The sequence below is a fragment of the Periophthalmus magnuspinnatus genome, chromosome 23 (assembly GCF_009829125.3).
Source record: "Periophthalmus magnuspinnatus isolate fPerMag1 chromosome 23, fPerMag1.2.pri, whole genome shotgun sequence".
NCBI classification, from domain to species: domain Eukaryota; kingdom Metazoa; phylum Chordata; class Actinopteri; order Gobiiformes; family Gobiidae; genus Periophthalmus; species Periophthalmus magnuspinnatus.
In genome coordinates this window covers 22093203-22110259 of record NC_047148.1, presented here as the reverse complement: position 1 = coordinate 22110259, position 17057 = coordinate 22093203, and the positions used below count along the sequence as shown (strand labels likewise).

General features: G+C 44.9%; 1 protein-coding gene across 2 annotated transcripts in view; it reads left to right on the top strand.

The window, feature by feature from the left end:
- pappaa (pregnancy-associated plasma protein A, pappalysin 1a) overlaps positions 1–17057 on the top strand; it is a 54847-nt gene that overhangs the window by 15694 nt on the left and 22096 nt on the right. For both annotated transcript variants that reach the window (XM_055231620.1, XM_033990280.2), the window contains exons 6-11: positions 43–164; positions 2006–2507; positions 7883–8011; positions 8086–8177; positions 9438–9634; positions 16864–16974. In XM_055231620.1, the coding sequence (XP_055087595.1) occupies positions 43–164; positions 2006–2507; positions 7883–8011; positions 8086–8177; positions 9438–9634; positions 16864–16974 (1153 nt within the window). The remainder of the gene's footprint in view (positions 1–42; positions 165–2005; positions 2508–7882; positions 8012–8085; positions 8178–9437; positions 9635–16863; positions 16975–17057) is intronic.

Below are 17057 nucleotides of genomic sequence, written 5' to 3'. Positions count from 1 at the left end.
TGTATCTAAGTTGGTTGCTGTGTCTTACTGTTGGTTTCCTAGAGAATTGGGATCAGTGTGTGATAAATGCACAGAAGGGGGGGTCCTGCTGCAGTACGCCTCCAACTCCTCCTCGCCGCGGCCCTGCGCCCCCTCCGGACACTGGTCGCCCCGAGAAGCTGAAGGTAGGTCTCTTTAAAACTCGCTTATTTGCGTTGTTATTTCACGTTTAAACTTGATTGAGCGCCATTTAAATCTAAAATAATCAACTGTATCATAGTGAAATGTTGATTAAACGGTTCCTTAACGTGAAAGGCTGGATCCGAATCTCATTTTTGCAAAGAACCGAATCTTTTTCTTTTAATTTTTTATCAATTTTTACACTGATTAAAGCTAAATCAACACAAGAATGAGCACAAAAGCAGAGCAGGCGACAGGAGTGAGAGCAGCTTTGTGCACAAAAAACACATTTCACATCATAATAACAGTTAGTTTTTAATCATTATTATTCTACTGCAACGTTTTATTTAAATTTTCATCATTCCAAAGAGTAAACTCGCTCCCACTCTCAGTTTGAACCATTTTCTGTCTGTGATTAGTTTGTTGATAAAATGAGTTCTCACATTGGCTTCTGTCGTGTAAATAAATCGTTAAAGAGCCAGTCTTTTGAACGGCTCTTTGAAATGAACGGATAGAAAAGATTCGGATCCCCTAAAAGAGCCGAAAGTCCCGTCACCAGCTGATGGGACGTGATGAGATTGTTACAGGTTGTTATTTTGCATTAATAGCTCTGATTAGCTGCTTGTTGTGTTGGTTAAGATTACTCCAGGTTTTATGAGCTCAAGATGCCTCTGAGCAGAACAAGTCTGGGCATGTCTGAGTCTCAGAGTAAACGGAGTAAACTCTTTTCCCTCTTGGACGGAGTCTGTGACAGAAGCAATAACTGTTGCCTCTTTGTTTAAATTAGACTATTTTAGCACTCAATTATCAGTCTATTTATCCTGTCAAAAACTAAACTCAAAATGAATAAACAGACCATTTTTCCCAATATGTTAAAATAATCATAGTATTTATGATTTCGTTTAGGTTAATGTTCATGACCAAGTGAACTCTGTGTCCTCCTGTTAATTTGTGAAATAATCTGGATTTCTACAGTAAAGCACAGTGCACACGTGAACTTTAAACACACTTATTTTAATCTTAGACTAATGTTCTAACAGAAGGATGTGCTCAAAAGTACAAAGCTGTCATTTTAAAGTGAACATCTACACGTATAGAATGTATAACCTAAGATTTTCTAGTGCGTATTATGTCGACTGTCATCATTCAGTTGCCTGTGTGTGTTTTTATATCTGTACATTTCTTGCATAGCTGGACTTGCATGCGTAGGAAATGTAGCGTACATGTGTTTTTCATAAGAAGCTGGTCTGTACAGAGTGGGTGAAATGTTATGTAAAAACGTATGTATTTTCTCAGTAGCTCTAACAGTCTTCAGATGAGACTCAGATCAAACTCCACTCACGTTTGCGTTGTGCACTGTTAGTTGGTCTTATTTGCAGTATGTCAAGTACACACATCAGATACTGCTCTAGTGCGGCCTACTATGTACCACGGAAAAACCAAATGATATAACGAACAATTGTAAAGTGTCACATGACCCAGCTTCTTTAACTCGGCGTTTATGACTTTCATAACTGGCCTGTTTGTGCAGAGGCGGCGCTCATGAGGCACAGTGGACGTGTGCGTCTGGTAAAAGTGTGTGAGACACTGACTTAAAACTGGACACTTCTCAGAAAACAAGCCCAGACATATCCTGATCTGTTCTTACGTCTTTCTCCCCGGACGTCCTGGAAACTTTAGAGCACTCATTTGTCCTGAAGTGCAATAACGTCAAACTGCTGCCTCTGACCAATGGATCATTCAGGACATCAACACAGAACATGTTTCTAATCCTCCTCTGTGAGACTGAAGTATGTCTGTATGAAATGGTTTAAGTGTTTACATGTTGTGTCTGCCTCTTCCACAGGCCCTCCAGATGTGGAGCAGGTCTGTGAGCCAAGTGTGCGCACCTGGAGTCCCAATGCTGGAATCGAGCAGGGCACGGTGGGCCTGTCCGAGTGTCCTCTGCAGGGCTGCATGCTTCAGCTGGAGTTCCCACACCCATTAGTCCCAGATTCCCTCACAGTTTGGGTGACCTTCTTTGGCGCTGAGGAAACAGCCCTACCGGCCATCCACAACATCCTGCTGCTGACGGTCAACGGGAACAATATCTCACTCGGTCCAAGCAACGTGTTCTGCGACACCCCGCTGACCATAAAGCTGGATGTTGAGGAGCGAGTGTATGGCGTCCAGATTTTCACCATGGAGCAGCACCTGGAGATCGATGCCACGCTCTTGGCCTCTAAATCTGACTGCGAACTGTGCAGAAACTGTGAACCTCTGCGATATCGCCTGCTGCGCCAGCCGCCATTTAACCACGCCCCCACGGGTCTGATGCTGAATGAACCAGTGCGGAGGTACACAGATAGGTAAGAAAGAACGTTTTTACTTCAGTCATAAGAATACAGTCAAATGTGTAGCTTTACGTCCATTCTTTGTCATCATCAGCGAGGTATTAGCCAAAACGTCGAGCTCATCACATAACACTGCATTTATATATTCTTGAGAGGAGGTGTTTTTGTTTGGAAACAGTTCCCAAAAATGTTGTGTGAGATATCCTTTCCAGTCTCCAGTTTGTAAGTCTGCTGCCAAACATTAGTTTCCCAAGTCACAGGTCAGACAATGCCCACATGTGTTTTCCTCCCCAGAGCAAGGGCAACTTCTATTGTTCAAAGTATTTGCTGCACTGCGGTGAGAGCTTGGCACTTTTACTTTCTGGGAATGTGCTGACTCAATACAAATTAGGTTATATATGGCACTTTTGCGTGTTATGCCATCCGCTAACATGCTGTCTGGGCCGTTTCATGATGGGGAAACCGCTTCACTGACAATGAGGATGTGTTTTACTAGAAATTAAGTTACTAAATATTTCTCTTTTGGCAGCTTTTTGGTTAAACAACAAGAAATGTATTCGTTTGTGGTTCTTGGTACACTTACTGATGTACCCTAGGTAGTTTTATCACTGTGGTATATTTCACTAGCTGTGGTCACATTCCAGTGGTGGTGGTCAGTCGACAAGTATTTTTGTTTTGAGAGCGTATGGGTCTCCCGTAGATGCGTGGGGATCAGTTCTGTATGTACGCAGTGTGTTGTCAGATATACCGGTACTTTATATATATAACTTGAGATGCTGTTGAGCGAAAATTTCACTGTGTTCTGGTCAAAATTCACATCCAGATGTTTTGGAGTAGTCCTAAAGTAATGTAAAGTGGTCTGTTTGGCGTAGTTCCTTCTGCTGGAATGCGTCGGTTGACCACACAGTGAGTCCAGCAGGTTTCCATAGAGATGAATGGAGCAGAAAGGGCTTGACGAAAGAGGTGACTGACCCCCTGCTGTCAGGGCACTGGCCCCCTAGACCGGGGGGTACGTACCGGGAGGAACCATTGGCGTCTCGGCTCCTCTAATTCCATTCACTGGTGGTGTTTTTGGAGAGGTTACAGGGCTGGTAGGTCAGGGCGATAAGATGGATGAAATGAATAGGTGTTGCCGGGGCAGAAAGTTGGACCTGATGGGGGTAAATGGTTGCAAAGCTGTAGAGGGCAATAGGTGATGAAGGAGAACATTAGGGGGTCAAGAAGGAATGAGCAGAAAAGGCGAGAAGGGTTGGGTTACGGTGACCCTGTACCTCCTCAGACCCATCCCAGGGGCTAATCCCGTGTCTGGTGTGATTTTCATAGCTGTCACTGAGGCCAAACTTGTCTTTTCTGATGTGAACAGACCTCCAAGCTCAAAGGTAAACTGCCTAAAGTGTGTCTGCGCTACTGCTAAAAACAAATGTTACGTATGTGAAACAGCGGCATCAAAAGAAAACCGTGTTCTGAAGTTTGTTGCTCTTCCACGACCAAATTTAAGAGGTTTTTTTAAACTTTCTTATGATATTTCTTCGCTAAAAACGCACCAATTTGCTCGACGATGAGGTAAAACAACGAACAATCCCGGTAAATCCAGCCTATATAACCTAAAAGGACAGGATAAGGTAAGATAAATAGAAACAGACTTTGTTATATTTATGTTCTTGTGGCGAGAGGTTCTGGATGGACCGGAGCCTCCAGCCCCGAGGACAGTGGCTCAGTAACAGGAGCGTCCGCACACGAGCTCCCGCTTGGCTCTTTTCCTTGTCCGAGACTGGGTCCTCTCTCATACGACTCTAATGGGCAGTTATTGAGAGTAAATAAATTGAACGGGAGGGCGTGTTTGCGTATGGCCTGATGTTTCAGTCCACACAGAACCAGATAACTGCGGCGGGAGGAGCTCTGGCGTTCCCGACGTCTGTATTGATAGTTTCGCGGCCAACAGAAATATTTAATTCAGAGCAAGTGTTTCCATTAGTGAAATTAATTTTGTTACCTGATCCCGCTTGACCAGAAACTAATTATAAATGATTGAATAATAATAAAATACATGAGTCCATATTACACGCCTCTTCAGTTTCATTCGGTTTTGCTCCTCTTATAAAAGCGTTTATCCTCCCAGAGTTTATGTCAGCTTAACCTTCTTAGTTTGTAATAAGACCACTTTGATACCAGGTCAGAAGTTCTCTTTTGGTGAAGCTTTGTGCACAGTGAAGTGGAGCTAACGGCTGTAGTGTTGTTTCAAACCTTCAGTGGTGTTGTCATGTGATTTTAACAGACGTTTACACTGGTCTCTGTTGTCTGCTGCAGGATTGATTCTTATCTAAATGGTCTGGACCCGTGGCAGGGGCATGGAAGCAGCTTGTGAAGGCCACAAACTGAGTAGAAGTGAATACAGTTTTGTCTGGAGTCTGGGGATAAACTGCAGGTCACTTTGCTCTGAGGAAGTTTGGCCCCTGCTGTCAGAAAAGTTCAGTTTAACCTCTAGACTAAAGGAAATGATCAGAATAAACTCTTCTTCTACTGTGATTTATTCTTATTTTTGTGTTAAACTTAATGTGACTTTATACTCTGCATTGTACAGTATTATTTGTTTCTTCTTGAATGTGTGAATTAAACAGATGGATTTCTTATAATCAGTGGTTTGGAGCACGAGTCGTTAAGATTCATTTAATAATTAAAACTCTAAGACTTCACTTCGGCGGTGACTGTGATTTCCTCTGTCAAGACTTTGTGACATCTGTCCTTCTTTTGGTTGCTCCTGTTTGATTGTCCCGCTCCTGTCTGGTTGTCCTACACTTGTCTGGTTGTCCCGCTCCTGTCTGATTGTCCTACACTTGTCTGGTTGTCCCGCTCCTGTCTGATTGTCCTACACTTGTCTGGTTGTCCTACACTTGTCTGGTTGTCCTACACTTGTCTAGTTGTCCCGCTCCTGTCTGGTTGTCCTACACTTGTCTGGTTGTCCTGCTCCTGTCTGATTGTCCTACACTTGTCTGGTTGTCCCGCTCCTGTCTGATTGTCCCGCTCCTGTCTGGTTGTCCTACACTTGTCTGGTTGTCCTACACTTGTCTGGTTGTCCTGCTTTTGTCTGATTGTCCCGCTCCTGTCTGGTTGTCCTACACTTGTCTGGTTGTCCTACACTTGTCTAGTTGTCCTGCTTTTGTCTGGTTGTCCTACACTTGTCTGGTTGTCCCGCTCCTGTCTGGTTGTCCCGCTTTTGTCTGGTTGTCCTACACTTGTCTGGTTGTCCTACACTTGTCTGGTTGTCCTGCTCCTGTCTGGTTGTCCTGTTCCTGTCTGGTTGTCCTGCTTTTGTCTGGTTGTCCTACACTTGTCTGGTTGTCCTGCTTTTGTCTGGTTGTCCTACACTTGTCTGGTTGTCCCGCTCCTGTCTAGTTGTCCTACACTTGTCTGGTTGTCCTGCTCCTGTCTGATTGTCCTACACTTGTCTGGTTGTCCCGCTCCTGTCTGATTGTCCCGCTCCTGTCTGGTTGTCCTACACTTGTCTGGTTGTCCTACACTTGTCTAGTTGTCCTGCTTTTGTCTGATTGTCCCGCTCCTGTCTGGTTGTCCTACACTTGTCTGGTTGTCCTACACTTGTCTGGTTGTCCTGCTTTTGTCTGGTTGTCCTACACTTGTCTGGTTGTCCCGCTCCTGTCTGGTTGTCCTACACTTGTCTGGTTGTCCTACACTTGTCTGGTTGTCCTGCTCCTGTCTGGTTGTCCTGTTCCTGTCTGGTTGTCCTGCTTTTGTCTGGTTGTCCTACACTTGTCTGGTTGTCCCGCTCCTGTCTGGTTGTCCTACACTTGTCTGGTTGTCCTACACTTGTCTGGTTGTCCCGCTCCTGTCTAGTTGTCCTACACTTGTCTGGTTGTCCTGCTCCTGTCTGATTGTCCTACACTTGTCTGGTTGTCCCGCTCCTGTCTGATTGTCCCGCTCCTGTCTGGTTGTCCTACACTTGTCTGGTTGTCCTACACTTGTCTGGTTGTCCTGCTTTTGTCTGGTTGTCCTACACTTGTCTGGTTGTCCCGCTCCTGTCTGGTTGTCCTACACTTGTCTGGTTGTCCTACACTTGTCTGGTTGTCCCGCTCCTGTCTGATTGTCCCGCTCCTGTCTGGTTGTCCTACACTTGTCTGGTTGTCCTACACTTGTCTGGTTGTCCTGCTTTTGTCTGGTTGTCCTACACTTGTCTGGTTGTCCCGCTCCTGTCTGGTTGTCCTACACTTGTCTGGTTGTCCTACACTTGTCTGGTTGTCCCGCTCCTGTCTAGTTGTCCTGCTCCTGTCTCATTGTCCTGCTCCTGTCTGGTTGTCCCGCTCCTGTCTCATTGTCCCGCTCCTGTCTCATTGTCCCATGTTTCCTTGAATCTTAAACCGAATCGAGTTCATTGTGAGACGAGAACTCATTTATTTTTTATAAGTGGTCATCAAGAAAATACCATCAAAACATATTCTAAAAGTGATTATGAAGTGGAGTCTAAAAAGTGATTGTGCTCTTTTTAATTCAGGAGCCATAAGTGATGAGGACGTGGCGTCTCGCCAGCGCCTCAGTCTGAGGAGCTAATGGGACTGAGCCGTCATTAACTTTACTGTTCACACCTGCACCGCTCTTTTTTTACCATATGTCAAAATTTACACCATAAAAAAGTGGCTTCAAAAATATAAATATGGGAAAATACGGCTCTAACCTTCTGCTAACCTTTTAAGAGAAAGTGCTTTGCATATTTTATCACTGTGCATCAACACACACATATCGGCAATTTAAGACCCAGCGCCCTGAAAGCCAAAAGACATAAAAGACTTGGACCAATCAAAGCCCCAGACAATTAGCAGAGATGATTATAACTCACAATAATCACTACATGGACTTATGGTTCAATATAAGATCCATGGAACGGTCACTTCTGGCGGTCAGTGTTTATTGTGGTACTTTTTCCTTGTACTATTGGGGAAACTGTTTGTTTTTTTCCTGTACTGCAACAGGAACTGAGCTGTAGACGGTTGAATAAATAACTTCTACGGCCTTTTTTATAGATGCAAACTAACTACTAAAGTGTCTCATTTTTGTGGTTATTTATTGCAGTTCGTATAATGTGGCTAAAAAAACACATTTAGATTAGTTTTTGGGGATAATTTGGCTTCAGTTGTTGTGTCTGTGGCATAAATGAGTTTCAGTATCATTGTTTATCGTCTATATTTTGTACTTTAGTTGCTGTGTATATTTTGCCTTTTGTATTTTATAAGTTTATATATAAAACGTGGCTCACTCAGCTGCTCTTGTTGTTTGAGGTTTGACATTTTACTCGTTTGTACATTTTCCTCCTAATATTTGATTATGGAAACATCACCATTTCTTCCACGATCATCCAACCTTTTTTCTGCCTCTTCTTTTAGGGATCTGATGCCAAAAGTCGTGTACACGTATCAAGTTCAAACTGTATCTAGCTGGAGTGAGAGCGAGCCCTCGCCGCCGCTCGTGCACCAAGTGGGCGCTCCGTACTGTGGAGACGGCCGTATTCAAAGGTACAACTGTCCAGAGACACTTTAAAACGCAAGATACACTCTATTTCCGTCCTATTTACTCCTTTTTGTTTCAGTTTCAAAGGAGAGGAGTGTGACGACAAAAACTCTGTGAACGGGGACGGCTGCTCCAGTCAATGCAAGAAAGAGCCTTTCTTCAACTGTGTCGGTAAGTTTGACTTTTGTAAATAAAGATGAGCCTCATGAGCTGATTTTTAGGGGCATAAACATATTCAACAAAAAGACGTCTATGTCCAAAACCACAAAACAACCCACGGTGTAATGTGTATCAGTGAAATGAACACTTGTAGATGTGATTGTCTTGGCCCATGTTCGACGCGGCTGAAGAGTCTAATGGCATCCAGAAGATGAGGGTAGATTTGAGATTAAGAAGACGGATGGAGAGAGTTCATTTACATTTGGGGAAATGACTGTCCCGGTCAACAGTGAGCCCTGGTCCACTACAAGACTGTAGTGGGCCAGGGCTGTAGTGGGCCAGGACTGTAGTGGGCCAGGACTGTAGTGGGCCAGGGCTGTAGTGGGCCAGGGCTGTAGTGGGCCAGGACTGTAGTGGGCCAGGGCTGTAGTGGGCCAGGGCTGTAGTGGGCCAGGGCTGTAGTGGGCCAGGGCTGTAGTGGGCCAGGACTGTAGTGGGCCAGGACTGTAGTGGGCCAGGGCTGTAGTGGGCCAGGGCTGTAGTGGGCCAGTAGAACTGGCCTAAAGTCCTGCCTCATCATCAGTCATTTCATAATCAAAATGCAGCTCAGTTCACATTGTGCACTGTAGCAAACACCTTGAGTCTCTGCATGTCCTCCCTCTGTGGACGTGTCCTTGGGCAAGACTCTCAAAGCGCAGTGTGTCCGGTGTCTGCACACTGGAGTTTGTGATTGTGGATGTTTGAATGGTTCCTTGGCACATAGGCTGGATGTATTTTGTTTGTGCTGTGTGTGTTGCCTCTTTCTTCTTTGAATGGCTGCAGAGTGGTGTCTGTATTCAGTGCCCCCTCAGTAGCCCCTCGACTCACTACTGCCAGAGCACAGAGCTGACTTGAGTTTTTGGCCGTGCAAAGAGGAGGGCTGGAATTTCGAGGAGGAGGCCCCAGCCAACTTGGCACAGAGTGCCGCCGTTCCCCCTAACGGGAACCCCAGTGGCTGACACTGCTGTAGCTGAGATCTCTGAGGCCGAGCCTTTCTCCGGCTCCTCTGCTCCGTCCTCCAGCCCGAGTCCTTATACCTTATACATTAGATTTACATTGCCACGCAAATGTTCCATTGACAACCATTTATTTGATCTTTTTTCCCATCTATTTTCCATCCATTTGTCAAACATCTCTCTCTCTCTGTTTTCCATCAAAGCAGCGTTATCTAAGCATGACCTACTCCATGGTGTAGCTGGCTTCATTTTTTATGTAACTGTGTTTTACTTGCAGAAGAGCCCAGTATGTGCTACTATTACGATGGCGATGGGGTGTGTGAGGACTTTGAGCGGGAGACGGGGGTCAGAGACTGTGGTCTCTACACACCCAGTGGCTTTTTGGACCAGTGGGCCACCAGTGTGGAAGTGTCCCAAGAGGAGAAGCCCTACTGCTCTGGAGAGGTGGCTGCAGGATATCCTGCTGTGACTAAGGTACGTTTAAAGACGATATCAAACACAGTCCTCCACAAGACGTGCTTAAATATCACAAACCATTAATACAACAGAGAAGAAAATGCAAATGACTAAATCAAATGGCTATTGGGGAAAATCTAACATTTAAAGCCCTTTTGCTGCTGAGTTGATTTTCAAAGTGTGTATAATTCAGAGATGAGACTGGAGAGGCATGCCCATGCAGCCATGAAGAGAAGACTAGTGTAAAGAACACTCCGTTCAAACAAAAGCCATGCTGTCAAGAACACACTGTTCCCTGAGGGTTATCTGTGATCACATCAAGGCCACAGCCGGCACAGTCTGAGGAGGTCACACCTTTACATGGACACGTACAGAGAAATGTGCACATTATCTGCTGCGGGAAAGCACTGTTTCATTTTCTTATCATCAAAGAAAACTCATTATAGTTATTTATATAAAATGCACTTTTGTGTTAAACAAGGCCATTTTTAGTGACTGTTATTTAGACACACACTGAATCCCACGTCCAAAAGGAAGAAAAATGCTCAGATTTTATATGGGTCAGTGGATCTGACCGCTACCAATGATGTTTATGTCGAGAGCGGGATTTGAACCACCAACCCTTGGGTCAGTGTCGCCCTTTTCTGTTGTTGCATCTTTGTTTTTTTCTATCTGCTGTTAACATGACTTAACCCTCAGCGCTGTATTAACCCACACGTAGGTGAGAGGACGCTGATTTTAAAGAACTTCCAGGTGAAGATTTTGGTCATTTTCTGTATTTTGTGTGTTTGTTCTTAATGAGGAGTTGCTGGATAAGATCTGGTATTGTTGTTTCAGATATTTTGACTTTTCCTGTTTTCCAAAATAGTACAAAATGTATTGAATGTGTCATGTGCTCTGTTTTCTCCAGATGCAGCACATTTTGCTTATACATGCCATTCTAGTGAGCATAAAGTAGGAAAAAATAAACAAAGCAAGACATTTATTACCAGAAAATGATGTTTCCTGATCTGAGTTGTATTCATCTGTTGGCGTTTAAATTCAGTTTTTGAATAGTAACAATGTTAGAACAAGAGCAAACCTGAAAGGGTCCAGTCCACATCGGTGTGCACATGTTTTATGTTTGGAGTCCCTGTGTGTTAGAACAGTACATCATTTCCTTCTGATCTGGTAAACAAAGCATGTACTGGCATCATGGATCAGGCCTGCTTGATCTCCAAACTCACTGTTGACTCTGTCCATGAGTGTGCGGTGAGCGAGCCGAGCAGCCCGACGATAGGGATCTTTGTGGATGCAAGAAACCAACAAGCACAGGGAGGCATCTGAGGAGAAGGCAGATCATATATCTGACACAGAAATGTGGCACTTTGTAGTTTTAAGTGTGAGCCACGCAAAAACAGTGCTGTAATATAACAAAGTGAGAAAACTAACATGAGGAAACGCTGCATGTGGTTTGTCAACTGTAGTTTTGCTAAGTTAAAGTGATTACCCAAGCGCTACTTTCTGTTTTAACTGTTTTTTTCGAGGCATCTGCAACATAGACATAGCACCTGAATGGAGATGTAGTACAGTGCATACACGCTACTCAAAATGATGAATGTAATTTCCATGGTTTTTCAACGTACACTTTTTCTAAAGGTACTTCTTTTTCCAGTGAAGTTCATAAAAAGAAGGTGCGCAGACACACTCCATGCAGGATTATAGGGCAGGTCCATAGAGGACTGAAATGTACTACTGCTGTCTTTGTGGAGCAGAACATAATGTTCCGCCACTACCACACCATGGAATATGGTGAGCCACTTTGATTTGCTCTGGGGGGATTGGGCTGGAGAAATGGTCCGGGTCTGTGTGTGCTCAGACTTTTGGCCTTTTTCAGTCCGCGGCGTTTGTGCAGATGAGATGTGCTGTTGTGCTGCACTCTGCACATGAAACACATCAAACAATGAGCAGGTCATTTCTCCAGAGGATGCTGCTGCCGGGGCAATCTCTGACGCAACCCCCGGGCACCCTTAGAGAACGCTCCTCTTAATTATACATCAGCAACAGAAGGATCACACTTTACCCTCTCACGCCACATCAAACTGCCTCACACATCTCTCAGTGTACAAACGCACAGTATACACATCACCTTTTTGTCGGTAATGCTTTAGAGTAGAGCGTTAGGAAGGTAAGGGAGGCTATAAAAACAACTCTAGTTAAAACATGGAAACAGCTTTCTCCAATTCCAAGGAAAGCAGCGTATAGTGTGGTGTCAGTGCTCGGGTTGTCAGAAAACCTCCAGATGCTAAGACTTATTTCTAAACTCGAAGCTTATTTAAACCGTTATTGATAGAATCGATCTTAAAACTTTTTCAGATGTAACGTGACCATGTGTTTGCCTGGGACCCAGAACACACACGTCTTCAATGCTTCACGAAAGACGGGAGTGCGGTCGCCGGCGAATCTCCCGTGCGCGATTGACAGGTGGATCGGCCAATCGGGGACACGCGCGGTCCGTCTGTATCGGAAAAAATAAGGAAAAAAAATATCACAGGGGACTAAAAACATTGTGGATTTGGCTGAGCTTGAGACGCAACGGAGGGCGTGGAGAGTTGCCAGGGATTTTCCAGGCAAACCATGTGGTGAAATTTAAGGCAAAAAATTAAAATTCAATTATATTCTACACAGTTTGGATTTGAATATGGACATGTTTGGGATGAGAGCGTCAATATATGTTAAAGAGAGAGTAGAGTATAGCTTGTTTACTGTAGAAATCGGGTTTTTGTGCAGGATGTGTTCACGTAATTTCCTCAAAAAACAAAACAGCAGGACCTTTACGTGAGTCGAGACACAAATGACACAAAACTGGAGTGTTCCTACAGTAGCTGAGCTGTTACTCGCAGTACTGTAAGGCCGCTCTTTCTTTTTCTGCAGCATTCCCTAAAACCGCACAGTGCTCGTCAGGTGCCAGTGACATAAGCATGTGGGAGCGTTAAGAAGAAGCCGCTGGGCTGGGAGGCTTTTTTCCCTTTTACTTTTACCCTTTCGAGCGCCGTCTTAATGTCACATGGAAACCTCAGCGCGCCTCGTGTTTTTTTTAAAAGTCCGTGACGCCCCCTATCAGCTGGTCAACGCGCGCATACACATTGATTTCGCCTCGTTTTATTCGCGATAGTTGTTTTTACCGCCGTGTCCTCTCCACCGCTGCTCGTTTTTTTTTTTTTTTTTGGAGTCGCGGTGCATCATTTCTCCGGTGACACAGGGCGGTTCAGTGGCTCCGGGTGAGGCTGGGTGACAGGACGTTACCTCACACGCTCGGCGCTTACCAACATTCCAATAAAAACTAAAGAGGAAGGTGCTTGGAAACTCACACTGGAGTTTCTTTCCTCTTTTACCGATCGCTCGCGGACGCTTAGTTTAGCCCTGCGCGTTCAAACTTTAAAGCTGTTTATGTTTCTCATTTCAGATCTGACGGTTATTAAAGTTATAAATCTACTTCCTGGTGGGACGGGGCGGCGGTTGTGACCTGAGCAATGGACGTAGCTAACCTGCTAGCGGCTCCAATTCGCTTTCTATTGAAAAACTGTCGCCTCTCTCTGTAACTGCTGCTGTCAGACTCGTCATTTGGGTCTTAAATGTTCGTATTAACCCGCTCTGCATGATCCTGGGGCTTTTATTTCGCTATTGTGTCTGTAAATCAAGATATAGGCGCTAATAAGAGACAAATAAGCTGCCTTTTCGCTTCTGCTAGCGTTAGCAACAGGTTTGAGTGACAGCGTTGCTAAGCCAAGCCAGCAGTGCGGACGAGACGGGGCGAGTAGACGGGTAAATCGCATCTGATGATGAGCGTTTCATCGATATCGCGGGTTTCGTCGGGGAGAAAACTTGACACGGCACGGAGGAAACCGACGGACAACGCTCTACAGTCCTTTAGCCAATCGGGACGCAGAACACAATGACAAAAAAATCCACGAAACAGCGAGAACGTGAAAGGTGAAGCGCGATATAGCGAAGGACAACTGTACTGTGAAGATTAGCCTCACGCAAAAGACGATGGCGGCGAACACGACAGTAAGACTCCAGAATTAGGTGAATATCCCGTCGCGTTTTGATGTTTTTGGTTCATCAAGACCTGCATTACGACTCTTCTGGTCCAGTGAAATGTGTCGGAGTCTCTCTTTGTGTCTTTATGTGTTTGTTTAATCTACAGTACGTGCTATTAGACCCATTATCGTTGTCATTACTCTCCGGACTAAAGAACCGCTCTTACTTTTTTACTGTTTTCCGGCCTTTTGATGAACGTTTCCAGCGAACGTATAATAGATTTTGAAGCGATTGGGTGTGACAGCTGGCATTTTCACTTTCTCCCTCACCTTTAGCGACCAGTATTTCCCCTTAGGCTTAGAGACACTTCCTCGTGCTTTTATCTGAAGTGGTGATTTACAAACACAGTGCGCGTCTGCAGACCGGGGTCGGCCGGTGTCTGCTGCGCTCGCTCGCCAACTGCTGCAAATGAACTCCATGTGTTGCTGCGTGTGCGCGTGTGTGTCTGAACGCGTCTCCTGCTAAATACCTTTTTTAAGAAGATGCATGGTTTTCCTTGTGAACGCACGTTAAATAGATACGCGGAACTGACAGTTTTTGTTTATTCGGTTTCGTTTGAATTCTACTTTTTGGAAAATAGCAAGAACTGAATGTATGAAAGTGTCGTTCGGGGCTGAAGATACGTCACAAACTGTCGTCCTCCGAAGTAATAATGACACTTGCGCGGAAGAATAAGTGTTACTGCTGTCAGACGCCGCGCTAAAACTGCATATTGTCGTTTTGCGATTGCGATTTCACACTAATTCCTCCCGCGTGAGCCTTTAGTGATGGTGTTTGCTCCTGGTTTAACGTGCAAGAAACACCGGGGAGATACGTGAGGATGAGGAGGAGGGGTGTGGATGAAGGTGTAGTTAGTGGCACCTTTGTGGTATGAATAAGTGATTAATTTATACAAAAGCTCCTGTTAAATTAGCATCATGTTTGCAGCTTCTGAAAATGCTGGAGCTGTTTGATAATTTGGGTTTACGTTCTAAAAATAACCCACAATAGATGAAATCCACGAAGTATCAGCTTTATTTTTTACAATTATTCTATTTGTTTTGCAGCTGTAAAATCCCTCGCCACACACTATCAGAATCAGAATCAGAATCCTTTTATTGCCATCGTAGGAACTTATTGTGGTGATAAAGTGCAACATAAAAACACTTAATAAATACAAATACAAATAAGGGCATGCATGAAGTTAAAAAAAGATATGCTTAAAAATCTAATAAAATACTTAAAGGTAGAAAATATATACAACAGCAGCATCAGAACAACAGTGCAAACATGACTTATTAAAGTGACCGATGTTATAAACTGTCCAGTTTTGTGCAGATATTATAAAGTGTCATGAGACAAACAGCAGAGGGGAAGAAACTGTTCTTATGACGAGAGGTTCTGGTCCCAATGGACCGTAGCCTCCTGCCAGAGGGAAGAGGCTCAAATAGTCCATGTCCAGGGTGAGAAGTGTCAGCTGCTCTACGGCCTGCTCGCCCCGAGTCCTGGAGACGTACAGGTCCTGTAGAGATGGAAGGAGCAGCCAATCACCTTCTCAGCAGAGGCACAATGTGCTGCAGTCTCTGTCCCTGGCCCCAGTGAACCACACAGTGATGGAGGAGGTGAGGATGGACTCAATGATGGAAGTGTAAAACTGCACCATCATTTGGACCGGCAGCTTGAGTTTCCTCAGCTGCCGCAGGTGGAACATCCTCTGCTGGGCTTTCTTGATGAGGGAGCTGATGGTCGGCTCAGCACAGTGTCTAAGGGTGGAAGGAGAGACACCGTCTGGGCCTGCGGCCTTACCTTATTCTGCTTCCTGAAAAGTTTAGTCACGTCCTGCACCAAAACTGTGAGGGCAGTGGGGGAGGGGGGGGGGGGGTCGGGGTCCGAGGTGGGTTTGGAGGTAATGTCCATGATGGTGAGGGAGGAGGGGGAGGGGTGTGAGACTTCAAACCTCGCATAAAAGCCGTTTAACTTTTCTGTTAGTTGTTTGTTGTCCACGGCTGGAGGGGCTTTGGGCCTGTAGTTGGTGATTTGCCTAAGCCCTCTCCAGACAGAAGCAGAGTCGTTGGTGGAGAATTGCTTCTCCAGACGTGTATTGTACTTCGCTTTAGCCTTCTCCACCTCTTTGCTAAAAGCATACTTGCAACGCCTGTAGCCTTCACGATCTTCTGCCCTGAAAGCCATCTCCTTTTCCCTCCTCAGATGTCTCAGTCTGGGTGTGAACCAGGGTTTGTCGTTGTTAAAAGTCACCCTGGTGCATGATGGAACGATGCTGTCCTCACAGAACTGAATGTATGACGTCACAGTGTCTGTGTACTCATCCAAACTGTCTGTGGCCTTGTACTCCTCCTGCTGTAGCTCCCGCATAGAGTTACTCCTCCTCGATACCTGTTTGTTTTCTGGAATCTTCTTGTGACAGTAAACCACACCAAACCTGCCTTTGCACTCACATAACACACATTTTAGAGCAGGAGTGACTCCAGAAATGACCCGATGTCTTTGTGTGTTTATTATTGACTGTACGATTACACAATCCCAGACAGGACCACACTCCCGGCTGCTCTCAGGTGTTCGTTAACTCACCTGCATCTCTAAAACGCCCGCTCAGCTCGAAGGAGAAAGGTCAAGTCGACAGATCCTGGGGCAGATATATGGACAGATCGCTGCTCTGACCAGTTTTCCATTGTGGCAGGATCTTACAGTAGCTTCTCCAGCAGAACTCTCATGTTACCGGTGTCTCATTTCACTTGCTCAGGGCCGCGGGCGAAACTCGCTGTCCTTGGGTGTTTGCCCTCCCTCACCTTTGGCTGTCTTAATTTTTTATGTGGTATATTTTAACTGCTGATGACACGAGGTCTGCGTTTAAAGTTCATCACAGACTGTACAAAGTGTGAATCTGGTTTGGTTATTGAACGCTCAACAGTTTTGAATGTTTTATGCAAGTTTTCTGGTTTTGTTTTGGTCATGTGTGGAGTTAATGTCACTGCAGATTGTTATATTTAGTTAACAAATATATAATAATAATAAATAAATGAATAAAACGCAATGTAACTGGAGCGTATCAGGAGAAACAGGTCACAGTTTTGGAAAAAGTTTGAATGTTCGATCGTGAAAAGACAGTGTTTTTTTATTTTTTCTTTGTCTTTGTGACTATTGTGTTGTTGTTTTGTGTTGCCCAGACGTGCCAGTCGAAGGTGTTTGACTTGTCAGACGGCGTCTCGCAGTACGCATGGTTCCCCTGCCACGGGGGCAGTCAGACACACTGGGGAAACTCCAACTACTGGCTCAAGGTAAGACCTTGCACATACTGCTACTGTGAGCTGTTTAAAGTGGGACAAAATGTTAAGATGTTTTTTCCAAATTGATTTTATCT